This window comes from Chelonoidis abingdonii, chromosome 7 (genome assembly GCF_003597395.2).
Source record: "Chelonoidis abingdonii isolate Lonesome George chromosome 7, CheloAbing_2.0, whole genome shotgun sequence".
Classification (NCBI taxonomy): domain Eukaryota; kingdom Metazoa; phylum Chordata; order Testudines; family Testudinidae; genus Chelonoidis; species Chelonoidis abingdonii.
In genome coordinates, this window is record NC_133775.1 from 16,515,073 (window position 1) to 16,542,412 (window position 27,340).

Here is a 27,340-nt window from a genome sequence, read left to right on the forward strand (position 1 = left end):
GGAAGAAAAAGATGAGTTGCTACGCAGGCATCTGTGCAGGCCTGGATGGAAGTGTCAAATGCAATCATTTTACAACTGGATTTTCACAGGTTTGAGGGTGTTTGGGGTTTTTTGTTTTTTTAATGGCACAGATTATTACAAATCCTGGTGCTGATGATGTTCGGGAGTGTGATTGTCACCAAGGAATTTTGAAAAGCCAGAGCAGATGTTTGGCATATTTTCAGCATGAATTCTGAATATTCAAAATGCAAATTAGAATATTAAATGGCTCGATGTGGAGTAGGCTTACCTTTTCCTCGGCTATACTCAAAACCAGTCAGTCTGAAAATCCATTCATAATAGGAATATTATGCTGTTTCCAGGCAGTTGTCTCCCTTTCTACCCAGAGGTTAAAATGATGCCCCTTTAGGCAGAGCTACTCGAGAATGGAAATGGAGCTACACTGCCCTGGGCACTGGAGGAGGCATGGTTAGCACCAAATCCATTGGGTCCTGAGCACTGGTCTATTTTCTCTACTCCTTCCTATCCCTTTCTATTTCCTGTCCAATCATTTCCCAAGCTTGGCTAGCATTCAGATTACTCATCTCCATTATTCCCTTGCTGTTATGAGCACAGCAGGCTGAAATCAGGATGAACAACCATGTCCTGGTAGAAGGGAGGAGAGTAGATCCTGTCAGCCAGATGCAATACTAGACCAGGAAGCAAGCTGGGATTCATCAGCTAAAGCAACCTGTGTGAGGCTCAGGTGCCTTGCACCAGGTCTCATCTTACATGTTCTGTGGAATGAAGCAAGCATCTGGCAGACATTTTTCTATTTCTTCTCTTTCTCTTCCTGCATGTTATGACTAAGTGAATTACTAAGCCAAAATTCAAATTTGACCAGCTCCTTGTGCCAAAAAAGATGTTTATGATGAAAAGAGTAACTGAAAATCCTAAGCAAGAAGCTTTATGCAACTGTCAAAAGAAAGAAGGGGGAACCTTTCCAAAATGATTGAAAATGCCACCCAAGATTTTTAAAAATGACTCATGATTGTGGGTGTCCCTATCGCTGAGGCCCAACTTGAGATCTCTTAAAGTGGCTTGATTCTCAGAGAGTGCTGAGGAGTTACCCCCTGTAAATCAGGACCACCCCGTAAGGGGTCTCAAGATAGGCACTAAAAATTAAGACATCCACAATCCCTTGTCACCTATGAAAATCTTGGCCGTAATTTATAATTTCCAGGGCCAAGACTTTAAAAACATCCGTATCAAGGCACCCAAAAATGTGGTCTGACTTTCAAAAGTGATGCAAACCCAAGAGTTCTTACTGCAGTCAATGCATGCAGTTGGGGCCATGGCGCTTTTGAGGGTGAGGCCATTTATTGAGGTGGCACTGGCTATAGTTACCTGTAGGAGCCCACTGTTAGGAATTCAAGTTTAAAAATCTTGTTCTAAGTATTTTCAATCTTCCTTGTTTTTTTTCTTTTCTTTGTGTATTTCATAAACACTGAAAAGGATATTTAGGTCAGGATATTTGTTAAAAAAAACAGAGGGGCTTTGGGAGCCTTCACAAAAACCCATAAACCATAGATTGTAAAATTCTAGATCAGGCTAGTGATACACATCTGAGAGAGAACCCACTGGTTATCTTTGGTTAATGGGGTTAACCCTAGACTTACATAAATGTAACCAAGATCAGAACCTGGCTTTACTATGTTACTGAAACATCAGGATGGCTTCAGAACACTCAGTCACTGCCTAGCATGCCAACAACCTATATTGTCTAATTGTTCCTTCATCTGTCTGTCTCCAACTCGTCTTATACTTAGATTGTAGGCTCTTTGGGGCAGAGACCATCTTTTTGGTCTCTGCTTGTATATTGGCTGGAACAATGGGGGCCTGGGGCACCCGAGTGGGGTTTCTAGGGCTACCACAATACAAATAATAGTGTCACAGAGCCTAACTGGCAAACAGTGTTATCTGGATGCCCTCTTTAGGGCATGTATTTTACACCCATATCAGTTCTTTGGCACATAAAGTTGGGGTTTTATCCAACAACTTGCTCATTTACCTGAAATGTCCAAATGTGGCTTGTGGACTTAGCAGTGGGATGAGATTCCATTTAACACTAGCTCAATGTGCCAAACCTAAGGCCGGCTGGTGGCAATCAAAACACACTACCAAACTATGCAATGATCTAATTTAAGGCCCTAATCCTGCAATCAGATCCACAGGGGCAGAACCTTGTGCCTACGTGGAACCCCAGTGATCCAGCTTCAGGAGTTCGTGGTTAAACATATGGTTGGTTTGAGTTCAGCTGCCAATGGGCAGATAGTCACCTTAAAAAAATCAATAGCACTGGCCACAATTGGCATCTTTGCTGTAGATTACAGAGAAGTCGCCCACTGACTCAGTCCAAGTAGGCTTATTCCAGAAATGCAAGGAGTTGCTTCCATTGACACCAGTTTGGAATTTGACTCTAAAACCTTTTCACCACCAGGTCACAGCAGATGCATGTTGGCAGCGCAGTATAGAAAAATGTGCCATGGGGCAGCTGCCCTTTCTGTGCATAGTCTTTGGATAAATAAAATGCAACCAGCCTTCATACATTTGCTTTCATAATTAAACTGTGCATTAAAAAACACATTTGACTGCAGCAAGATTAACTATAGTAAGACCTGCAGGTGACCTCCTGGGCTCATTGAATTCAATGGGAGTTTGGCCATTGACTTCAATGAGGCTAGAACTTCCCTTTGTATGGGTTGTTAAATGCACTGCAGAATTTTTGACTACTGAATCTTAGCCAATAAATTCAAATGACAGTTTAGTTTACAAAAAAAAAAAGGGCAATATAGCAGCAAATACCCTATCAGTCTGTAACAACATATATAGACACTTGCTCTTATATATGCTAAGACACAGGAGCTCAGTAACCCCAGTGTCCTGCTGACTTTCACTTAAAAACAATAGTTCAAAGAATGACTTCTTGATCCTGCAGCCTCTTATGTTTTAGTGGATTCCACTGCAGGATCAAGGGCTTAGAAACAGCTTTGTAAAAAAAAAAAGAGGCGAGAGAGGGTATCAGGGGGTAGCCGTGTTAGTCTAAAGCCACAAAAACAACAAGGAGTCCGGTGGCGCCTTAAACACTAACAGATTTATTTGCACATAAGCTTTCATGGGTAAAAAAACCTCATTGCATCTAAAGAAATGGGTTTTTTACCCACGAAAGCTTATGCCCAAATAAATCTGTTAGTCTTAAAGTTGCCACCGGACTCCTTGTTGTTTTTTTTTAGAGAGAGGGTAAAAATCAAGAAATATCTCTATGTGTATTTTCTAATTTGGTCTGGCAAACTATCTATCTTACTACTTACCTGGTCTGTCATTTTTCTGACAGGGCTTGTCTACACTGGCAAGTTTCTGTGCAGTAAAGCAGCTTTTTGTGCTCAAACTGCAGCCATGTACACACTGCCAAGCCACTTTGTGCGCAGAAATTCCTCAGTTGCAGCGCTGCAAAAAACCCACTTCATGGGAGTCCTAAGGCTATTTGCACAGAGGCACCAGCGCTCTATTGCCAGTGTAGACACTTGGTTGCTTTCTGCGCTGTAATTGGCCTCCGGAGCTGTCCCATAATGCCTCAAGTGACAGCTCTGCTCATTGTTTTGAACTCGGCTGCCCTGGAGACATGTGCCCCTCCCCTTTCAAAGCACCATTTTTGACAGTCCTTGTGAGTTGGGCTGATCTGCCCCGGGGTACAAAGCAAAACATTAATGTGGAATGCTCGTGCTGTTGAACAAAGAGGCAGAGGGGTGTGTGTGTGTGTGTGTGTGTGTGTGAGAGAGAGAGAGAGAGAGAGAGAGATTGCTGTGCAGAGAGCCCAGGGAGGGAGGTGGGGGCTGATGTTGGGGTTTCCCCCTCCCCCTGCCTCAGGACTGGTTGTTTCCTGCCACTGTCTGCACTTACAAGACAGCCTGTTGACACTGTCCCCCAAAACACACTGTCTCCCCCCCATACACACACACTCCCTGTCACACACTCTCCCCCCCCCCATTTCAGTTGAAAAGCAGCTGGCAAAGTAGCAGGATGCCCATGGAACAATGGCATTGGGAATCCTGCATCGTGTGACACTGTGCCTGCCCCATGAGGCATTGCAAACCCTTCCCAAAGCACTCTGCGGCCAGTTGCACAGTGGGATAGCTACCACAATGCACTGATGTCTTTGCAGTTGCAAGAGCTGTTAATATGGATGAACTCCAGCATCACAAAGAGCACAGTGTGGACACGCAACAGTGGTTTAATTTCAGCAGTTTAATAAAAGGGGTATAACATGTTGTTCAGAAACTTACCAGAGTTGACATACCCTAAGACACTGTGTTATCTAATCACCTTAAGGTAGCACTGACTGCACACTATAGGAAATGTTCCCACAGCCTCTCTTATTCCTGGCATGCACATTTAGCCCCCAGTCCTGCAAAGGCATCCACATAACTGGATGCTCACATCTGTGCAGAGCCCCTCTGAAGTCAATGCCCACCTAGCTCCCTTTGCAGGATCAGAGCATCAGGGGAGTTGCTTTTTCTTTTCTCACCTTTTCTTCTTCCTTATTTCCTACTGGCCTGGCAAGGTGCTTTAACAGGGAGAAGGCCTCGTTAGAGAGATGGATCTTGCTTTTATACACACAGGGTTGAGCTTGGTCTGCTCTCATCTGGGAAAGTAGCCCTGAGCTATGGTCTTATAACTGAAAATGCTTCTCTCCTAGCACCACAGAGACTTAGCCTGGGCCTTTCTAGCTGAAAAGTGGAGCACAGCTGCCTTGGCAGGTCATGAATGGATGTTTTTAACCTTGTGCTGAATAACAAAAAACGTTTTCTGCGAATAGCTGTTTCTCTAGTTGCATCTGGAAAAACAGACATTTGACAGCCTAAAAATAAAACCTCTTTCCTCTCCTTAGCTAAATGAAGCATCCAATCACAATCCAAAGGAAAGGAAAGGATAACAATAAAAGTGCATTTAGAATTCCTGAGACTATCGCAAGAATAGAATCACTCAAAACTTTCCCCTGCTGGCAATCTTTAGAAGGCAATGATTGAAGGCAATGGCATATAGGAATACTGAAAAAAAAATGTCATCTGGCTAGGTGGCAGACTTTCCCAACGCATTTTTAAATCTCTCTTAAGCTGATTTGCAAGCTTTCCTTTGATCTCCCTGTTACATAAAAAGGGAATTTTAAAAATAGATTAATGTAGTTTTTAGATATTTTCCAAACTCTCAATTCTGCTATAGAAAGAAGTATTTCCACAAATCAAAGAGCCATTTGGGCCTGGAGAGATGCAAAGTGACTCACTGCTTTGTTCTCGTCTTGTAGTAAAAATGATATAGTCCTTAGAAGAGCTCTTACCTGTGTCTGCAGGCCAATTATAGAGGGATGACTCAAATCCAACTTCTGATCTATCTGTAATACGTAAGTCTAAAGAGTTTTTCCCAGTTGATCAGATATGGGCTTGGGATTGCTCGAAGCACCTTAATCATTAGCTTAAAAGTGCATGGAGGCTATGCTTTCCTCAGTAGCTGAAGGAATTAAATCCTGAAAGGTAGCTCAGTGCAGATTTCTGCAGAGAAGGGGTCATCACCTCAATGGTAATTTATTTTTAATTTTTAAATGGTCCATTCCTGCTTGCCTCACACTACTAGAATCTCTGAATGGACTGGCAGGGTAATTGTGTAACTACGTAGAAGCAATTAAAAACCCACTAGGTTTTTATGCTGAGATCACATCATTGGCACAAAAAATTGCCCTGGAACTGGCCACAGGGGGTGAAAAGAGAATCTATGTTGGCATAACATTGATGTAGCTGGGAGGAGAAGGAACATGGCTAGCATGCACCTACATCCTGCTGATTCCCAACTGCTCTGTTGGGCATTTAGAGCCTGGGGTATCAGCAGTACAAGAACAACCTCCAGGCTCTGCTGATGTGGGCAAGGGAACTAACTCATTGCTCTGCTGGCCCAGAAGTGGTGGAATTGTGACACACCATCTGACACTACTATGGCATGCTTCTCAGTCCTAGCCAGGAGGTGGCCAGACCCACTGTCTTTGGATAAATAGCTGGTTAGCTTGTCTAATCTTCATGTTTTCTTATGGTCTGTGTAACAAAGGGTGTTGAAAGAGGTTCTTTTAAATTAAGATAGCTGAGTTGAGATACGGTAACATGACTGAAACCTCAGATCACCCTCGCCACAGGAGCACGCATGTGAACACACCTTAACACCAATCTAGAGGTACGTTAGCTGGGCGTGTTGTAGCCAAGGCTCCCAGCAGTTGCCCAGCCATGCAGGGAGAACATGTTGTGGTGTCCTATACTGTGCTCCCTCTACAGAGGCAGAACATCACCAGTGGCCCTCAAGGGCTTCATCCCACATTGCCCCTTACTACAAGCTGTGGCCAGATGTCACAGCCCGGTGGGAAGAATTATTTAACTGAGACAGAAGACATGAGAGGAAGGAGAAAATTAAACCAGCATTCTAGGCCCAGCTCTGCATTCCTTCCCTACACAAAACTCTCATTCACTTCAATGAGTCAGGCTCAATATGTGCATTTAAGGGGTAGATAAAAACCTTATGTCAGAACAGAAACAAAACCATTTCACAAAGGGATTTTGTAAAAAAACGAACTGTTTTGTTACATACTATAATCCTGGGAGGGGGGAAATATTCCTTTTCAGTCGCCCCTTATAAACAACCTGAACAAGACCCTGAGATGTCAGGAACAGATGGGAAAATGGGACAAACTGATGGAAAAACTGTTTCTGGGGGGAATGAAAAGAAAAAAAGATCTATTTGAAACTGGAGCTGCTTTGAATGTCAGTTTTAAAATTAGGGAGCTGAGGCATCATACAGTTCATAAGAGGGTCATAATTTCATGCATCTTAGACGGATATAAAGGCAATTCTTGTAGGCAGGTTAATAAGGTGTGTTTTTCAAACACCCTATTTGCATTATGTATGCATATTTACGCATTTATTCACATGGATCGTTTGCAGTGCTTGTGGTTCCATTTGTTATTCAGTTCCTGGAGAAATAGCTTTCAGCCTTTTTATATCTTCATTACATAAAAACAAGAAGAAAAAATGAACCTCAGAAAACTCCAGCCTGATTCTGCTGCCACTCAAGTCAATATTGACTTCCTACTGACAAAATGTGGGTCATCAGCAGGTTTCAGACCCTCAGCTCCACAACACAGACCTCTACTACTTGATCCAGTCAGGTAGTAGCAGTAGTAGACTGTTATCCTCTAACGGTCTACTACTTGGGGAGCAAGGGGAGACGAGACACAATTTTGTCAGTGGGTTTCACAGCTATTTGCTGACAGCAGAGGAATGTAGAGGCTGAGGACTCCTTAATTCCATTCCAGGTTCTACAAGGGCATGTCCTTCTGTGGTTATACGTGCTCCTACCTCTGTAACCCCAGCCTGTCTCTGTCTGCCTCTGTTATCATCCACCCCACATCCACACTGCTTTTTGCCTCCCCACTCCTATCCACCCCCTTCCCTGGCTCCTGATCTTCTCACTCCTTTCCAGCCTTCTACACTGCTCTGCTCCTGGGTGAGTTTCCACAGGGACAGCAAAAAGGCACATCCAGGGCAATCCCTCTGCTGCATTTCATATCTCTGCTCTAAATTAAGAAGGCACTAAAGCTTCTCAACAAAAGTTGTAAGAATAATTTTAACAAGGGCAAGTAACATATTTCTCCAAATCTCATTCTTGGAAATGGCTGACACATGGTTACAGTTACAGGCAATGGAAAACAGGGAAGTGTTGGGCAGCTTTATATATATAGGTGAGGCTACCAATTCCTCCTATTCTATGTGATAAATTGATTCCTCTATTAACTCAGATCTGCCAGTCTACGTATGTCTTTCTTTTCTTGAAAAATATCAAAACTAGGTAAGGTTGTCGGACAAGCTAGTGTTACCTTCTGTTACTAAAAGGAGTGGGGCAGATGAAATAGTTTTAATTAACTTCTGGCAATATAATTCTGCTAATCAGGATTAAGGCCCAGTCATAATCTGACCTGGAGAGATATAAAGCCAAATTGTGCTCTTGGTTACCCCCAGTGTAATTCCATTAACTTCAATGCAATTACTTCAGAGTTATACTGGGGTAACTGACAGCCCATACTGAGCATCTGAAGGTCCAGATCATCCGGTCATAGCCTACAGATCCCCCTTCTTGGGTGGATAATGAAAGCAATGAGTTGACATGGGGGCATATGAGTTAAGTATTCAAAAGCTAGTTAGGTGTCGTGTGGATTTACAAGTGTCTGAGCAGTGATTTAAAAACCGTTAGATGTGCTGGATCCAAGTGAAAGAGTTAACAGTGTTAAAAGGTGAAGCCCATATAATGGTCAAGCTTCCCCCACCCCACCCCAACTCCCCCAACAAAACATTTTTTCTGTTGTTGTTTGGTGTGTCACTTATTTTGGGTCACTTCTTTACTGGCAACCCAGGCTTTTAAGGACTGTGTCCCATATCTGGGTCTTAGCAGATTGGCCTACATCTTTAGCACATATGTTCCACATCAAAGGAGAGGGATGCCAAAGACTCATCTGCTAATGACAGAGAAATAGAAAGAATTTGCTTTAGAGCCACATTTTTACTCTTGGGCATCTATACTTCAGCTGCCGAGGTCAGGGCCAGACCCGACGCTGACTGCCTCAATAGTGCAAGATTTTTAGCACAGAGGTTTTTGTTCAAACCCCCAAATTAGGCTCGTAAATGAAAAAAACCTCCCCTTATGCACCCACATTTGAAATATGGGCTCAGACTGCCAGTGAAATCTTGCCATCACTTTCCGAATAGTCCTGCGCAACATGCAGATTTCTCCCCATTGAACTTCCACCTGCAGTTTCAACTGGATACAGGATTCTTCATTCTCCATATAGAAAAAAAAAATTTCCAGAATGAATCAGACCAGCAGTCCATCTCCTGTCTCTGACAGTGGCCAAGACCAGCTGCTTCAGAAAAAGGCACAAAAAATTGGAGAAGGAAGTGATGGAATGACCTGCCCACAAGGGGAGTCTCGTCCTAACTCTAAATGCTTGGCTTATGTCCTGAACCACAGGAGTATATGCTTATAAGATGTTCTGATGGGCTGCTGATCAGCTACTATCTTTCACGCCAGCAATGGCTGCATTTCAGTGGTGGCTTAAAGTAACTCATGTGAAGTGCTTTGGAGGGTAAGGACTGCCCTAAAAATACTGGAGATGGCAGGGGAAAGAGAGTGTGCAGCAAAATGAAAGGAATAGAAAATATTAAAAAGGCCATTTGGTCTGTCAAGATGTTCATGGTGTCTGCAGTCAAATCCTTCCTGAATAATGTTTGTGATTTTAATTTGTAAACCCAATTTAAAAACATTTATTTCCTAAAATGTGATCTAAATACCATCTACGGAGCAAGACACCAGTGTAAAGAGAGGCCTCGTGCAAAGTTACATGTGCTGCAGCTGATGACTTCAGTGGGAGCTGGATCGGGCTCAGTGATGATGAGTGAAAAGGAAAGAAATTTAGCAAAGAAATTCTTGTTTTCATGGCCACATGATTCACACAAAAGTCAAGAGACGTGAGGCCAAATGCCTGTGCAGCTCTTCAAGGAACAGGGGTAAATGTGCAAACTGAAGCAGGAACTGGCTGCATGCAGCATAGATCATATACTTTAACAGGGCCTGATCCTGCACACCAGGTAGAGAGGAAGAAGGGGAAATGGGGGAAAGGAAGTGCACCTGGGAAAAGGAATGAGGACAAGTGAGGAGGAGGCACTGCTGAAGCCAGGAGGTGGAGAGATGAACACGGCCGCCTAGAGGATTCAGGGGGCCTGGGGTCTTCGGCGATGGGGGGCCCCTGCCACCAAACTGCTGCCGAAGACCTGGAGTGGAAGAAGCTCCAGGGGACTGGGCCCCGCAAGAGTTTTCTGGGCCCCCCCGGAGCAAGTGAAGGACCCCGCTTCAGGGGCCCTGAAAAACTCTCGTGGGGGCCCGTGAGGCCCAGGGCCTGGGGCAAATTGCCCCACTTGCCCCTCCCTCTGGGCGGCCCTGCCTTTCCCCCTGACTTGGAGAGGACCGGCTTGGGCTCTGACACCCTCCCACCCAGGGGTCAAGCAGTAACTTTATTGTCAGAAGGGGGGTCACAGAGCAATGAAGTTTGAGATCCCCTGAGCCACAGCAATAATTTCCCAGCACTTGAGACCCATCATCTGATCCATTTAAAACAAAACTCAAAGAATAGAGAACAAGGTGTATGGGACAAATGAGGCTGACATGACAATGGACTTTACAGGGTGGTTCCAATCTCATATCTGGCTTACACAGTGTAATTTTGTTACCTCCTGTGGAGCTACTCCTGCTTTACACCAGTGCAATAAAGACCAGAATTAGGCTCTGGGGCCCAGATTCGTAAAGGTATTTAGGCATTGCTCCACTCAGCATTACAAGGCCCAGGTAACTCAAATGGCCATGTGCCTAAGTCACTTCTGAAAATGGGATTCTGCCATTTAAGTCACATAGACCTTGCAACACAGAGCAGAACAATGCCTAAATGCCTTTAAAAGAATCTGGGCCTAGGTCTCTTCCACCTCTAATTTTGAACCCCTTCCTTACAGGAGAGCAGTATCCACGAGTCATCACAGAGGCTAAGACTGAGCAACAGGTTCACAGACTAGCCCAATTCCAAGCTTTTCCAAGGCTACACTGAGTGTCTAGCACCTAGACCTCTCCTGGATTGGCACTCTATAAAGCAAAACTACGAACCCTGTTTTTCAAAGGACACAGCACAGAAACACAGATAGACAATTGCTCAAGCATAAGGTTTAAAAAACCCGATTTCTTAGATAAGAACATCACATGGCTGCACAACAGAACAAGCACGTTTTCATACAAACTCCCCATGGGACAAGAACATCTGCGTTTTAAAAGAAAAGCAGCAGGGAGGGTATAGTTACAATTGTAAATTCAAGGTTTAACATGGCCTTAAAACACTGGATCTCAGACTCTACAATATATTGTGCATCCCAAGTAAGTTCAATATTAGTAACTTCATTTCGTTCAGTTCTAACACACAAGCTTTTAGACTAAGATGTTCAAAATCCTACTGGAATTGAACGAGAGTTGGGCACCCAACTCCCCTAAATGGTTTTGAAAATCCCACCCTTTAATCTTAAATGTAAATCTCACACCCTACTAATGACACACATTAAACTTTATGCAGATAAAGAATGTTACTCTGAGGTCCTGCCCTAGGAAACTTTACACACTTCACCACCATGTTATGAATTGAGCAGAACAGCGGATGTGCAATGTATTATTGTTACTGTCTATACAGCACCATAGATGTGTAAGATCTGCAGATTCCCCACCCCGAAGAGTTTACAGTCTATGGACATGATGCTGCAGACGCTCACTACCAAGAATGATGCATACTCCCAAAAGTACAGTATCCCACTCACTTCACTGACTAATCGTGGAAGATGCGCTGACTTGACCCTGGAAAACATTCCTCTTTGGGACGGGCACTTAAGCACATGCTTAACTTTCAGCATGTGTGTAAGTCCCATTGAAGTGAATGGGCTTAAAGTTTACACCATGTACTTAAAGGTTTTCCTGACTTGAGGCCCATGCTAAGTAAGGGTTTCAGAATTTGTTCCTAGAGTAATGACAAGAACAAGACCAGGAGACATCATTAGGGAGAGGGGTTGAGATTGCAGAAGAGGAAGTTAAGGACAATTAAATCATGAAGCCACTTGGGTGAGTCTTCAGGGTTACAGTTTTGGGCTATTTTCTGCAATGTTAGTATATGAAGAGTATCGTTTATAGCCCTGCTTGAATGACCTACAGTGGACGTGCTTAAAAAGTCTCACTGGTTTGTGTCTACTGGTTCTAGAGAGCAGCCCTGTTATTAAGATGGGGAATTCCTTTAGAATCAGTAGAATCTTTCAAACAGGTGGATGTTCTTAAGAGTGACCACTTTCCCATTTTCTTGATTTAAAATCTCACTGAAATCATCTATCAATTTTACCACCATAATCAACAGAGATGGGGCCCAAATTTGAACACCCACTGAACACCTGGACAGTGTTCAAAATCCAGATGTAGCCCTTCAAATATTGCTATCTTTACAATGAGTGCAGCCAGAATTCCAATCCAGATATTCTCAGGCTTTGGGTTTAGAAATCCAGAACTACATCAGTCTCTGAGTTCTGAAGCTTGAGCTCATCTCTAAGTATCAGAGCCAAAGCCCTGACTCTACTTGGCCATTTAGCTTTATTAACATTTCACTCAGGTATAAGAAGCAGCTGTTTTTGGTTTTGCTTCCTCTTTTTTAGTGCATGGAGAGTTATTAACATGCTGTAGTAATTAGGACATCACCAACACTCAGTCTGTGAGAAATTTGATATTGGGTGAAAAACAGAACTCGTGAGAATGGTATAGTAAGTATTTGTTACAACTCTTTTAAATATTGCAGCACCGGCTGCAATGGCATGTTTTCTCCAGAACGGAAGTTTCGGAAAGCTTGATCAATTTTCAGAGGACTCAGGGACAGATCATAGATGAGGTTGTAGTTGTGGATTAGACGCTTTGCTTTTTCCTTTTCCAGCATGCCTACATTTAAAACAAAAAAGACAAAAAAAAACCTGGTTCATTTTTCTACAGATTATCAACTCATTTCCTTTGGCAAAATCAAACCCTTTGATGACTCTTGTTCCTTATTAGAATATGGTTCCCAAATACCATAAAGGTTATAAATTTCCCATTTATAAGAGGGTCAAAGATGCATGAAAGAAGCCATCATAGTAAATTGTTACTTAGCATGTTCTCAAAGCATGTACCTCATTTTGCCAAAAAGGCAAAGTCCAGCAAACCAAAGAAGACTTTGGTGACGGGAGCCAGGTGAGTATCCTGTACAGGGAAGGAGCCTAAATGTTAGCACATTTGATTCAAGCTCATCTTTGAGCACTGTGGAGTGTGATTCATATGAAGGGCAGAAAGTTACAGAAAGGTCTCGTAACAGACCAAGATTATATGTTTAGCAAAAGACTAGGTAAAACAGAGAGATCTATGAAGAGTCACAATTCACTCCCTGGATAGGAAATTATTGAACATTCAGAGCCAGGGAATAACCAACAAACCAACCACTGCAGACTGGTCATCAAAAGGGAACAGTTGAGTCCTTTCCTTTCCCTGCCCTGCCTAACTGTGCCAGTGAAATTCTTTCTCGGCTGGGTGTGTATTTGTGTGACCAAAGGCAAAAGAGAGGTATGTTGTTTGTACAGTCTCTATTATGGTACAGTCATTGCCTGGCAAATATCTGTGTTAATCCCGGGGACCCTGGCTAAGCATCAGGTATTTACCAGCTTGGAGACTGGCCAGTCCTTAAACATTAAGGCTCAGCCAGGAGCAGAGTTTGTGTGAGGAGGAGGCAGGCCATTTGGGCGCTAGGCAGTGTGGATGGGATGGGATCTTTTAGTGGTGCAAAACCCCTCTTGTCTGCTGGCAACAACCTTTGTCCTCAGCCTGCCCAATTCATCCTGTTAGTTCTTCAGCCCCCCCTCAGGCTGGGAATGAGCCAAGGAGCTCAGGGGATCTATCAGGATGTCTGGCTGGTGGAAGGAAGGAACCGCAATGGAGATGACAGCAGGTAGCTTGTAAAGCCAAAGGAGCTACACATGTGCACCCAAGAGCAGAATCGGACCCACCCAACTTTCAGACCCTTCCTTCTGGCTTCAATAGTAATTAATATTTTTTCTTTTGAGATGTATTTCTTCACAGGCATTCCTATGGCACTCCTTGGCAGAATATTCAAGAGCACCCCACACCCCTCTGACGTTAGGCAGTATCATTAGCTCTATTGTACATATAAGGAAAATAAGTCACAGAGCTTTTAAGTGACTTGTCCAGTGTCATGCAAGTAGTTCATAGTGGAGCTGGGACTAGAATCCAAACTGACATCCATCTGACCTCGAGTGTTTAGAAAGCAAATTACTTTCAAATAATAGCTCTGATCCCTTACTTGGGTGGGTGCTCCATTGACTAAAGCCTACGGGCTGCCTTTTAAAACATTACCTGTGTTTTTTATATCGCACAAATAAAGATCTTTCTCTAGCTTTCTGAACCGGTCTATCCAGGCCTCCTGCTCTTCAGAGTCACTGGAGTCAGTTGGACTGAAGAAAGACTGGATCACTGGTCTTTCTTTAATTTCAGTGGTGGGATAGTTTCGAACCCAAGTCTTGGAAGCAAGAATTTCATGCTCTTTGGTGTTTTCCTGCAAAGGGAAGGACTGAACGGTGTGAATCAAAGACTAACCACTAATAGTTTTCTACAGAGGGAAGATAGAGTTGATCCTAGGGAGAGGCGAATGGAGGTACAACAAATCTCCCTAGGCTGGTTGATTCCACCACAAGGCATTGCTCAGCACAGCACAGCACACCCCTCCTTCTCAGTCTGACCATCCTTATTTGGAAGGAAAAATGTAACAAGGCCCAGCGTTGCCCAGAACTCACTTAATGGTTTTTCTGATAACCAGCTTCCTCACTTCACTGGGACAGTTGGCAGGCTAGGTTTACAGTGCATTGCATTTCAGTGGCTGGCTGAAGCACAAAGTTGGCACAACAGGTTATTTTCAGGCCTACTCAGCATAGTTTAGAGCTGTGATCTGAAGACAGCCAACATACATTTGCTAACTCTGATCCCTTCCCTTATTTCCTGCCTCTGCCCTGGCTACGGAACAAATTAGTCACATTCAGTTTTTCTCTTTGACCACACCCTCTCCGTTTTAACAGTTCATACAATGGCTATTTTAAAAGTTATCTGTGAAGTTCCTCTCGTTTCCTTCAGCAAGTATTCCTCTGAATGGCGGAGTCTCATGATGAAGGGCTAATTAGCATCCTGTTTCCACTAGGGGTGCCGTAAAAGCAATTTGTTATGCCAGGGAGGTCCCCACTCACAATAATCTATGGTATAGTGTCAAGCAAAAGAATGAGGCCTACTGAGAAACTGATAGCACTGTATGGGGTCTAAAGCGGTGGTTTCCTCCACATGACAATTCTTTTCAGTCAATGGTGAGTGCAAAGAAAATTCAGTCCCTGCTGTTCAATCACAAGTTGCTACCAAGAAATTTAAATGGAAATGTAAGATTAAAACTATTAACCACAGTGTAATGCTGAGTAAATGGCAACAACAGAATATTTTTGTGTTTAAGGCAGCTATGAACACCACAGTTGTGGGCTTGGTCTAGAGTGTTGTGTACTTCCGGAAATAGCCCAAGCTCAGCCATTGCTGAAGCTGCACTTGTGCTGACCCCCACATGTAAACTAGGGCAAGCTTTGGATTCACTAACTGAGGTCGATTTCTGCCCAGTCAGTACCCACTGTCTATGCTTCCAGGGTATGCACTGGTGCACTGAACTGACTGCTGACCACTAAAGGCCAGGTCAGGGCAATTTCCAAGTCTGGATAGTCTTAAGACAACCTTGCCAGCTAGTGGAGGCTTCAGCAGAAACACAGCCCAGCAAGTGTTTACCCTCAAGGAATAATGGGCCAAAATTTTCAAACTTGGGAGTGTAAAGTTAGGCTCCTAAATCCACAGTGAAGTTCTTAAATATGGATTATCGAGCCCAGATCCTTAAAGTTATTTAGGTGCCTAAATGCCATTGAAATCACATTGATGACCAAATATTAAATCACAAGGAAATTTAAAAACAAATCAACAAAAAAATCCCCCAGCCTGGGATGAAACCCAGTGATCCTGGAGCTCTCCCTTCCCACATGCATTCTCCTTTCTGTCAATTAATAGTCACGACAGGATGGGTTGAGGAAGCTGAGCTGCCGTTACCCCATTGCTTACTGAGGAGCAGGTATTTTTTCATAGATTCATCAGTTCCAAGGCCAGCAGGGACCATTGTGATAATCTAGTCTGACTTGCTGTATAACACAGGCCAGGGAGCTTCCCCAAAATAATTCCTACAGCAGATCTTTTAGTAAAACATCCAACCTTGATTTAACAATTGTCAGTGATGGAGAATCCACCATGACCCTTGGTAGGTTGTTCCAATGGTTAACTACCCGCACTGTTAACAATGTATGCTTTCTTTCCACTCTGAATTTGTCTAGTTTTGGCTACCAGCCGTTATACCATGTAGCGTCACTGCACTTTTCCACAACCTCATTTGCAATAGTAGTCAGAAGACAGCTCTCAAGCCAAGACTAAGGAGATTTTGTCATTATTTCCTTTCACATGGGCTGCCAATATTGATAGTATTTTCTGAAGTGTTTTACAGCAGGAAGCAAGTGTAGCTAGAGGCAGGGTCACTTTTAATAATAATAATAATAATAATAAATACAGACACTCCCTGACTTATGCAAGCATTCCAAACACAAAGGAAAGACTCGTTAAGTCACAGGGCCCCAGTTCACTAACTTGTGCAACTTAAAGCATGAAGGTCATTCCACTGAAGCCAATGGGAGTACTCATATGCTAAAGCTACACATGCACTTTGGAGCTTTGCTGGGCTGAGTTTTGGGGCACTGAGGCCAGGAAAAACCACTAGTGACTTCAGTAGGCACAGGGTCTGGCCCATGCTGTTGACTGGATATTAATATTTGGTTTATTAATTAAGAAAAAACAAGTTACAGACTTGCCTTCTCCATTGTAGAGACGATTCTATAAAAGATCATCTGTAACATACCAACCAAAGATACTTATCAGGTATTTGTCTATATCCATTCTATTGAACATACCAGACGGGCAGCCACATCATCTCTGATTTCCTCTTTGAATTCCCCTAAAATGGAAACATTCAAAAGAATTTCTTGCATCTAGGTGCTCCATAAAAATAATCGCAACAATGGGTTTTGGAAACAACGAGCCCGATGCAATGCTCATTGAAGCCAATGGAAATAACTTCACTCGAGCACTGGATCGGGCCCTGAATAAACATGAAGGACTATGTCACCAATGCTTACTGCAACACACATTTTCAAGTACATTTTTAAAATATGAGCAGATGCTTGGGTTCAAATGCCCAACTGGCCTTGCTATTATTGATGATCTTGATACTCAATTTGCCCACCACTGCGCAGAGAACAAAGGTGCTACTTTTAGTTTTTCAATCACTCTAGTAAAGTTTAATTTCTCTCATAGGCAAAAGCTGCCCCCACCATTGAGAACCAGTGCTTTTCTGTTGTGCAAGTGAGATGGTTGTGTACCACCTTCGTAAATTCAATGAGTATCTCTGGAGGGGATCCCTGTGTAGGCAAGGACTTTGAAGGATGCTCCAGCAAGGGGAATGGAGCAGTCTCCACAGAGCAGCTCGGCTACTGCTCTGCACCCTCAGTGTATGGTGAGAAATCCCTCCTTCTATTCAAGTGGGTCACACAGGAATCCAGCCCAGCTGCAGCCAATCACAGCAGAAATGCAACTTGTCGATTGTATGGTATCTTTCATGCAAAGCAACCACAAAATGCTTTGCAGGCAGTTACATTCCAATTGATGGGATGTAGGTAGGTTAAAGCTCAAGCCGAGTGAATTTCAGCAAGGAAAGAGTCAGAATTGTGTTGATGTTTTGGAATAAGTGCAGCTGGTCAAAATTTTTCATGCAAAAATATTCCTATCTGGAAACCTGGCTCCATCAACATTTTGGGTGAGAACACAGCAATGTAGACAACATTTTTTGCCATTTCCCAATCTTGAGAATTAAAACAAAATATGTTGCCATGTTTAAAGGCCCACCAGTTCTCATTTCAAGATTTCTGATATGGAATATTTTGCCACTTTTCACCTAGTGAAGTTTTCCAATATTTCCACTTTCTGGGCCGATTCAGAATGGAACCTAACTTTGGAATGTCAACGTTTTCTGTCGGAGAAACATTCCATTTCTTAGCCAGCCTAACAGAATGATGGTTGGCAGATCCATTTGAAGGAAATTATGATAGAACTAGGAGTTTATGCAAGGTTACTCTGGGCAGAAATGGAGAGGAGAGCACAAAGACATGGGCCAAAACAGATCTGGGTTGCCTGGATTCTGTAGAAACAGTGTGTTAATAAAGCACTCACAGAAGTTGCCATTAATGAAATGGCAGCATTTGCCAAAAATTATTACCCAGTGATATCTAAGAGACGGCCACCATTTCCTGTTCTAAATACAGGGAATTAACTGAGGCATGTCAGTTACCATTTTGTCATCGCTGTTGGCTAAAAATGACATTTTAATGGAAACACCTGTACATAATTTTCTACAGTTCTGCATCTGTTTCCATGGAAATTGAACCAGGCACAGCAGCTGAGTCTGAAGATTTTGATTATGCAGATTTCAGCTGTGGCTACCAGCTGGGCTCTGTGAGTACCATTTTCCAAACAGCACCTGCCACACTTTCTGGTCCCATATGCTCTAAAGTCTCCAGAGCCAGATTCTGCTACCAGTTACACATATATAAATTCATACTGACTCAATCTAACACCATGGAATCACTCTGGATTTACACTGGTGTAACTGAGTGCTGGATCAGGCGTTCAGGTGTTGAGGGGTGTGTGTGTGGAGAAGGATAGAGTTTTAATGTTAATTTTTAAAAAAAATCATAAACATAAAAAAATCTTTCCCCTACTTTTACCAACTATGTGCCCTTCTCTGTGGGGTGAACTGGCTCAAATCCTCATCTTGTTACACAGTTTTCCCAGGTGCACTGCATACAAGGGCAGTCGACTGTCTCATAACCCTCATCTATCTCAGTACTTTGCATTGGTGAATTCTGTGCCTCGATTCATTGCCTTTGCTATAGTTTTATGGGAACTTTTTTAAAATTCAAGATTTTAGACAGACATACAATGCAGCCGAGAGTGGTGTCAAAACTCCTCTTTCTCCCCCTCTCTTTAAGGGAAAATCTGGCCTTTGTAGGTAGCCTTTCCACTCCCACTGGGTCAAATTCTGTGATGACCCCATGCAATATCAGTGATAGACACACACCTCAGGGCAGAATTTGGCTCAGCTTCTCGAATCCGACTCATTACCATGGCATCTGGGTACCAACCACTAGATTGTTACCAGTGGTGTTTATTCCCAGTTTCTAATCTCTGTTACTATCTTTTATTTTACTGCTGTATGTGTCCTATCTAGGGTGACCAGAAGTCCCAATTTTATAGGGACAGTCTCGATATTTGAGGCTTTTTCTTATATAGAATCTTATTACTCCCCATCCTCTCTCTCCATTTTTTGCACTTGCTGTCTGGTCACCCTAGTCCTATCCAGCATGTGTAAAATGTGCAAGGTTTTGAGAGGCCAGTTTTTCCCCCAGTTTTAGTTCACGTGTGTTCACTTTCCAGAACTGGCCAGCTACAAAGGATTACACATACTGCACCCCATCAAGGGGTTATATGGCAGGCATGGTCTCTCCTCTCTGTCCCCCACACCTACCTACTCCAAAAGGCTTTCCTCTATGCAAGGGGATCAATGCCTAGCTGGCCCAACCCGTCCCTGTTTTTTCATAGTTACTCTGTTGCAGCTTAAAAATTCAAGCCCTTGTATATGATTCTCTGGCTAAGTACTGTAAATCAATTCTCTTCCAATACCTGCTTAATATCCATCTATTTGGAGATTACACTGATTTATGCACAGCAAGATGGATTGCAGCATAAAATTTCAATGGGAGGAAAAATGAATTATCACCATGAATGAAGGGTGTTTATAGTTCAACAGACAGCTGGTTTGTCTCGAACCAGATGGTTATAGGTTCATGTCCAAACTTAAAATCCTGAATATGCTCCTATGCTATGATTATGATAGGCTGAACACAGGGTTTGGCCATCATGTGAATATTAAAAACTCCATAACACTTTCTAAGGATTATTAGATTAGTGTAGTGTCCCTGTCAATAGCTCACAATCCAGCCTTCATTTCAGCTTTGAAAAACCAGAAGCAGGAAGAAGTAGCCCTCAAAACCCAGCTGCCTCTATATAAGCAAACACATTGACTATTAAAGCTGGGCCCGAATCCAACTGATGGATCCTACCTCACACATCAGCATCCTTGAGGACATTCAAAATGTGGAGCTGGTTCCAAATTTTGCAAATAGTCATTAGCTGAACCAAACTTCTCCTTACAAACACCCCAGAAATTTTGGGGTTTTAAAATCTGGATTGGGATATAAGTTTTCTGCTTTGAGAGAATCTTCACTAATTATTCAACTAGATTTTATATTATTTGTTTATATTATATTATTAATAATTATAAATTATATATTATTCAAGTCTTTTAAAATGAATAATTTTTGTTTCACACTACAGTTTGGAAATAGCTTTTCCAGATAGGATGAACTATAAAGAGGTATTAACATATCCTGGAAAATTTTGAAAACTAGGCATTCCACCTTTTTTTCTTTTTCTTTTCTTTTTTTTTTAATTTCTGTCTTCATCCCAGTTTTTCTCTTTGAAAGAATCTGAAATTTCAAAGCAAAACTTACCTGACACAATCACGTTTTTCACACAAAATCATTGTCCTGAAATATAGCTCAGGTTCACCTGATATATGGGTTCTTCAAAAAGATTTGTGACTATAGGCAGTCAAAAATTCAGTAGAACCAAAAGAAATCAATAAGTTTGAAGAAAATCTACCTATTTTTTTTTGTTTTGGTTTGGTTTTTTTTCCAATCAAGTTAGACAGGGAAGTAGGAAACCATATTAGGACAAATGAAAGAGAAAAAGCAAACTAGAGTAATTATCAGGGCCAAGTGAATTTTTATAAACTATTGTGATTATCTATGCACATAAATGCTCTGGTGATTATGTGTGCATAAAACATGTGCCTCTCAGGAAAGCACAGTCCAGCCACTGACAGTCCCGAATGTGCTAATTAACTCTCTGAAATAAGTTCTGGACAGAAAGATCAAAATTCAGAAGTGAGTCAGTGCACGTAGAAGAATCTAAAGGAGTTTAAGCTGCTGTGATTTACAGTTGCTTCTAGCCCCCTTAGTGTGCAAGTTACTCTGACTTGCACTCACAGATTCCCTCTGAATAAGGCCATTACCCAGGTGTAACTTAAACCTATTTACACAACTCCTTAGAATTTGTCCCTGGAATCTTAGTGAGTCTAAATTAGTTTGACTCACCTACCAAGAGCCTAGAAGAGAGGACTGGTAGGAGCAAAAGCAACTAACAGGAAAGCGTAAGTAGCTACAAATGGAAAAGGTTGGGCTATTGTAATTTATGCCATTTGCACTGATCTCTGCTATCTCTTAGCATGTAAATTATGCTATAAGGAGGCGCTCTGGCTCCCCGCCGCACCTGAGGGGGAAGAGCCAGAGCAGGCACCTCCGTGGGCGGAGCCAGTACCGCCTGTTCCCTGCCCCCGGAAGTCAAGGGGCGGGACAGGAAGTATAAAAGCCAGGGCCCAGAGCTCAGTTAAGCCCAGGATGCCGAAGAGCACAGACATGGAGGCCCGAGCTCCTGCTCGGCCCAGCTTGCCTTGTGCTCACTATTCCAATAGCGCTGGCGCGCCCTGCCGGCTGCCCGGTATCCAGAGGAGAGGCTTGGCTGCACCTGCCCCGTGCCGGGTACCTGAGGACCCTCGCCTGAACTACCCTGCGCCCGCTGGCCGGAGAGGCTGCCAGAGCCTGCTTCCCCCCAGTTTCGAGAACCTATGTCGGACCACAAGTACACCGAGAGGCAAGGTACTGGGGGAGGGGGAAAATTGGGAAAGTAGCCCGGGGGTGGCTGACTACAGTAGGACCGCACAGAGGCCCCGAGCCTATGGCCGTGTGTATCGGCCAGGATCCCCACTGACCACCCTGTCAGTGTGTTTCGGTTGGGAGCCCTACTGACCACCCTGTCAGTGTGTTTCGGTTGGGAGCCCTACTGACCACCCTGTCAGTGTGTTTCGATCCGGATCCCCACTGACCGCCTTAGCGGCGACTGCTGCTACCAGGGCCCCGGGCTGGAACGCAGTGGCAGAATCCCCCCTTCACCCAGAACCCCTGAGCTGTGCTACAGTTTGTTTGGTGCCCCGCCCTGCCTAAGGGCCAGGGCCTCTAGACTTTGCTACCGCTCTGCCCTGCCCCCAAGGGCCAGAGCCTGAACTGTGTGGTGTCCCACCCTGCCTAAGGGCCAGGGCCTATAGACTTTGCTTGCTCAGCCTCTGTGACCAGGAGCGGAGCCTGAACTGTTTGTTGCCCGCCCTGCCTAAGGGCCAGGGCCCATCGACCTCATTTGCTCGACCCTTGAGTACAGGACCGGCGTGGAACCCGTCCCGCTGCCTAGAAGGAGGCGCCCTGGCTCCCCGCCACACCTGACGAGGCCCAAACCGACCGGCTTACAGATGCCTAATTAGACTCCCATGTACTCATCTCCTATTCTGGCTCACTTAGGCTAAATTCTGGATTTATATGCCTGAGAGTCACTACTATGAATTTCAGTGAGAGCCCCATCAATGCATCCAAGTCTAGAATTTGGCCTATAGCAGGGGTGGGCAACCTATGGCACGTGTGCGGCACACGAGCTGATTTTCAGTGGCACTCACCCTGCCCGGGTCCTCGCCATCAGTCTGGGGGGGGGCGGTCTGCATTTTAATTTAATTTTAAATGAAGCTTCTTAAACATTTTTAAAACCTTATTTGCTTTACAATAGTTTAGTTATATATTATAGACTTATAGAAAGAGACCTTCTAAAAACATTAAAATGTACTACTGGCACGCGAAACCTTAAATGAGAGTGAATAAATGAAGACGCAGCACACCACTTCTGAAAGGTTGCCGACCCCTGGCCTATAGCATATAGGTGGAGCTTGGAAGGGAAATCTGCAATATGGCTGGGCTTTGCTACCATTTTGTAGGCTATTAAATGAGCAACAGACACAGACAGAATACACATGTTCTGAGTGAGGCTGATTACACTGTGGGATCAAGGAGAGTGTTAAAAAAGTACCACTCATCAGTAAACACAGGAAAAGATTATTGAAAATGAATCCCTGACGGTACCCAGACAGTGTAGGTAACTGGAACAAGAGAAACACGTTGAAGATTTCCAAACATGGGCTAGAATGTACGGTCAGCAGACTCCCTGTACAGATGCGCCAGCCAAATGGAATCTACCTGAACAACAGATCCTTAATTAGTGGCTAGATTGCCCCTGAAACACTGCATTTATTTTGCCATGTAAATATGGGTGTTGTTTTCAGAGGGGCCAAGCACCAAAAGCTCCCAGTGACGATGATGTGCTTGCTCACCACTTCTGCATGGAAAGGGCCTAATTCTGCATTGACCTGCACCATGTGTTCTTGTTTGCACCAATGCAAAATGAATGTAAAATATACTCATGATTTGGTAGCAGGTGACACCCACTTGGCACTGGTGAAAATGCCTACATAAGGTGTCAGGCAGTGGAGCAACAGGCCCAATGTCTTCTTTGAAGCCAGGATAATTACTTTCTGAGCATAATGGAGCCAAATCCTCAGCTGGTTTAAATTAGGAAAGCTCCCTTATGGATACTCGAGTGACATAGATTTATCCCAGCTTCAGATCTGGCCTATACGCTGCACTATTTCTTCATTTTCTCTAAGTTGAAAATTCTGCAACAGCAACAGGAAAACCTGCAAAAAAGAGAGGTTACATGCAACCAAACAGGTGCATGCTACCTGTTAGAGAGAGAGAGAGAAGAATAGCTTTTGAATATCAAACTAGTGAAATTCCTGTACTGACAGCATGGATCCAGGAGTGCACAATTATTATGCACAGTTTTCCTTTGGAGAATATAAACTGGACTGCTCTTTAAAGTGAAGAGAAACATTTACTGAACTTGCTTTGGTGGTGGTGGGTTGTGAGATTTTTGTTGTTGTTGTTCCAGACTTGTGAGACCTTTTCATTTCTTAAAAACAAGGCCAATGCTCAGCATGGCACTTTGACAGGGTGGCATTATCAACAGCAGGGCACTTGTTGGAAAAAAGCTCACTATGTAGGATGAAGATGTTTCAGGGATCTTTGGTCTTGGAAAAGGTAGTGTTTTCAGGGTGCCTGTTATATCCCCTGGGTGTGATTTAAAGTGACAGCCACTTCACTTACCCACAGGAACAGGCAAATTAGGAATCGCATCAGAATGAGCTTTCTTGAGCAACTCCACAAACTTCTTCCACCTGCGTGTGCAAACATTTTAAAATGAAATATAATATTTGAAAACAAACCCCAAACAGTCTGACTTCTGAGAGCTAGGTAATGGCGGTCAGAAACATCATTAAAAATAAACAAAACATTTACAAAAAGGTTTTTTGAAATAAAGAAAGAAATGACATTATAAATATGCAGCAGAGCATACCACAATCATCAGCACGAAGCTTAGCTTGTGCACATAAATGCAATACATCACATGATGCACTGTCTATACATTCGGGACAACATTTTCCAAAGGGCAGACTCTCTATTTGCCAGTGCACTTTGCAGCTCTGGGATTTTTTAAAATACTATCTATCTACAACAGATGCAAAGGATGGACACAAACTTGGCTTTATGGGCCACATCCTCAGTGCGGAGAGTTGAAGTCAACAGAGCTATGCCAATTTCCACCAGTTGAGTTAATCTGTGGCGTTTTTTTGGTGGCGCTACAAAAGCTTTATCTCCCTAATCCTGTAACTTCCAGAAACTGAACTGATCCCCTCACTTCTCCAGGAGAAATAAATTAAAGAAGAGAGGTAGAAAAATCTGCATAGAAATATCAGGCATTCCTCCTCCCAGCCCCCATTTTTCTTGTTGACAAGTTACAGAGAGGACATAACTTGTTCCGCTTTGTTTGACAAGGCTAATCTCACGTGACTGTAATTACTCATAGTGTTTTATTGATTTTAAGCACATTTAATCAGAAAGTGGCTCAGAGCTAGATTCCTGCTAATTACTTGAGAAAAGCCTCCCGAATGGCTTCACAATTGGACTGCAGATTAGAATGGACAGTATATACTAAAACAATGATTCATGCATTCAGCTTCCTAGATTTATTTTGTTTATATTGGATTTTTTTAATCTCTAAAGGGACGTAATTCAGTCTATGGGCAAGTGACATTTAAAGCCCTTAACAAAATGGCTTTAATTTAACAAGCAAGGCCTTAGCCAAAGATGGCATGTGCGTGGAAGAGTTTATCCTTTACAAATGTAATTCCTCACTGCAGGTCATAGGAGTGAAGGTGCCCTTCATCTCACTGTGCTGTGACATGTACAGCATTGGAAGGTGAGCCTAGAGAAGTCTGTGGTTTGCTGAGAGCCAAGAGAGTCCTGCTAAATCAAGACATGAGAATCCACACAAAGACTCCACTACAGTTAGGTTAAGGTCTTTGCTGCAGGGTAAGGGCAAATTAGCCTTGTACGGGCTAAGGTACTTTGATTTCGTTGTAAGGTTCTCCTAAGTTCTGCTTCTGTGAAAAGGGCTTTGGGTTCGTTTCTTCCTTCCAGTCATGCTATGAGGAGCTCTACCCTGTATCTGTGACCAAAGTCAGCCCGATTTTAATCTTATAACTGGCAGGGTCCCAACTAAGAGTGGGATCTCAAGCTCCCAGGAAGGGGACATGGAAAATCAGTGAGTGATCTCCCATTTCAGTGTCACTGGCAGAGCGAAGATTGGGCCAGCCTGTGAACTGAAAGTCTCCATGACACATCTAAAAAACAGGGAGATGGGAGAGGCCTATGCACAGAGCAACTGGCTTTGTCGCTTGTGTGTGACGCTGACCCTGTACAATCAAATGTCTATTTTAGAAGGAATTATCAAGTCTGAATGGTATTAAAAACTTACTGTATTTTGCCTTGTTTGCACAAATCATGGTTGTTGAGCAAAGCTTCCAGCAATAAAGGAGTTAGAGTTAGTCTATGCTTCTGGCAAATGGTCTCAATCTGGAAACAAGATAAGATTTCCCACTGAAATTTGGGGTATCATTATCTACGGCAAAGCAACTGTGAGAAGATTTTATTATGAATCCAATGCACATCATAGCCATCAGCTGCAATATAAAAGATACATGGCAAAGAGTTTTCAAAAAGTCTAGTAAAACAGCATATGCACATATGCAGTTGTGACCAGGACTGAGCCATTTCTTCTTGTGAGCCTGATTCTGCAGTCATTTAACACGCTAAACTCCATGTGCAAATTCTGCATACGGAATCAAGTGTCTGTGCAGAAAAATTACCAACAGGTCTTATTAAAAATAAGGTCTGGCTGAAAAATTTCCTTTAAAACCATTTTTAGGATGGAAAATGGGTTTTCAACTAAATGAAAGTTTTCACAGAAAGCATCCAATTTCCTTGAACATTTTTGTTTTGTCATTGGAAAGCTGAAAACCCCAAAGTTTGGGCAGATCTGTCAGTTTTCTGCCATACATGTTCAGTTTTTGTTTTTGTTTTTTAACAAAACATGAAATTTTCTACAGAATTTTTTCCCCATTTTCCAACCAGCTCTACAATAATTCTTAAACATAACTCATAAATCTTTTTTTTAAAAAAACAATAGATGAGCTCAGAATTCTGTGCTGAATACCCCCAAACTGAACAACATTCAGCACAGTTCATCTAATTCGTCCCTTCCTCCTTTTTTCAGACCTGTGACACTATGGCCCTCTGCTCGTTCCTGCCTCCCGAATGGTATGAAGCCTCAAGCATTCACTCTGCTTAGAAACTCATCTCAGATTCACCACTTAATTTCCAAGGAGCCAACCTGTAGGCATGAGGCACATCATTTATCATTTAAGATGACGTACTGTTTTCTAAAGCCTTTCTATTATTTTAAATCCCGTGGGAGTCATATAGGAACTTGACAAAAGCCACAAAGTATAACAAATCCAGGATTTAGCTTTTAGCCTCTTCACCCATCCCTCTCTTCAGCTCTTCCCACTCCACAGACTTTCAATTTTTTACCTTAACAAAGACATGGGATCACTGCTGTTGGGATACTGCAGAGCAGTAACCAAAAGCAATATAAGCCCAGCACATTCTGCGAAGTATCAAGTGTTCTCAACTCCCATTGACTTCATTGGTTTTTGAGGGTCTCCCCACCTCTTAAAGTCTGTGTCTCTAGATATGTCTGCATTGCACTAAGAGATCTGGGGCTGGCCCAGGTCAGCTGAGTCAAGTTTGTGGGGCTTGGGCTGTGGGGCTATAAAACTTCAGTGCAGACATTCAGGCTTGGGTTGTAGCCTGGGCTCTGAGATCCCACAAGGGGAGAGGGTCCCAGAGCCTGGGATCCAGACCAAGCCTGGATGTCTATACTGCTGTTGTATAGCCCTCCAGCCCATGCCCTATTACACATGTCAGCTGACATGGGCCAGCCACCAGTGTTTAATTGCAGTGTAGACATATCTTTTTAGAGCAGT

At 43.2% G+C, this 27,340-nt stretch overlaps 1 protein-coding gene and 1 long non-coding RNA gene across 3 annotated transcripts in view; one reads left to right on the plus strand and one right to left on the minus strand.

The window, feature by feature from the left end:
• Positions 1–27,073, plus strand: LOC142047083 (uncharacterized). The gene is made up of 3 exons (XR_012656230.1): positions 1–89; positions 25,154–25,356; positions 26,569–27,073. It is a non-coding gene; the product is annotated as an uncharacterized LOC142047083 (long non-coding RNA).
• C7H1orf87 (chromosome 7 C1orf87 homolog) overlaps positions 10,253–27,340 on the minus strand; it is a 29,710-nt gene continuing 12,622 nt past the window's right edge. The window contains exons 8-11 of one of the 2 annotated variants that reach the window (XM_032795533.2): positions 25,771–25,868; positions 24,060–24,130; positions 14,086–14,178; positions 10,253–12,624 (exon numbers count right to left, since the gene is read on the minus strand). In XM_032795533.2, the coding sequence (XP_032651424.1) occupies positions 12,464–12,624; positions 14,086–14,178; positions 24,060–24,130; positions 25,771–25,868 (423 nt within the window). In that variant the 3' untranslated portion in view covers positions 10,253–12,463. Of the gene's footprint in view, positions 12,625–14,085; positions 14,285–24,059; positions 24,131–25,770; positions 25,869–27,340 lie in introns of those variants that run through there. The other variant, XM_075067647.1, reaches the window with a different exon arrangement.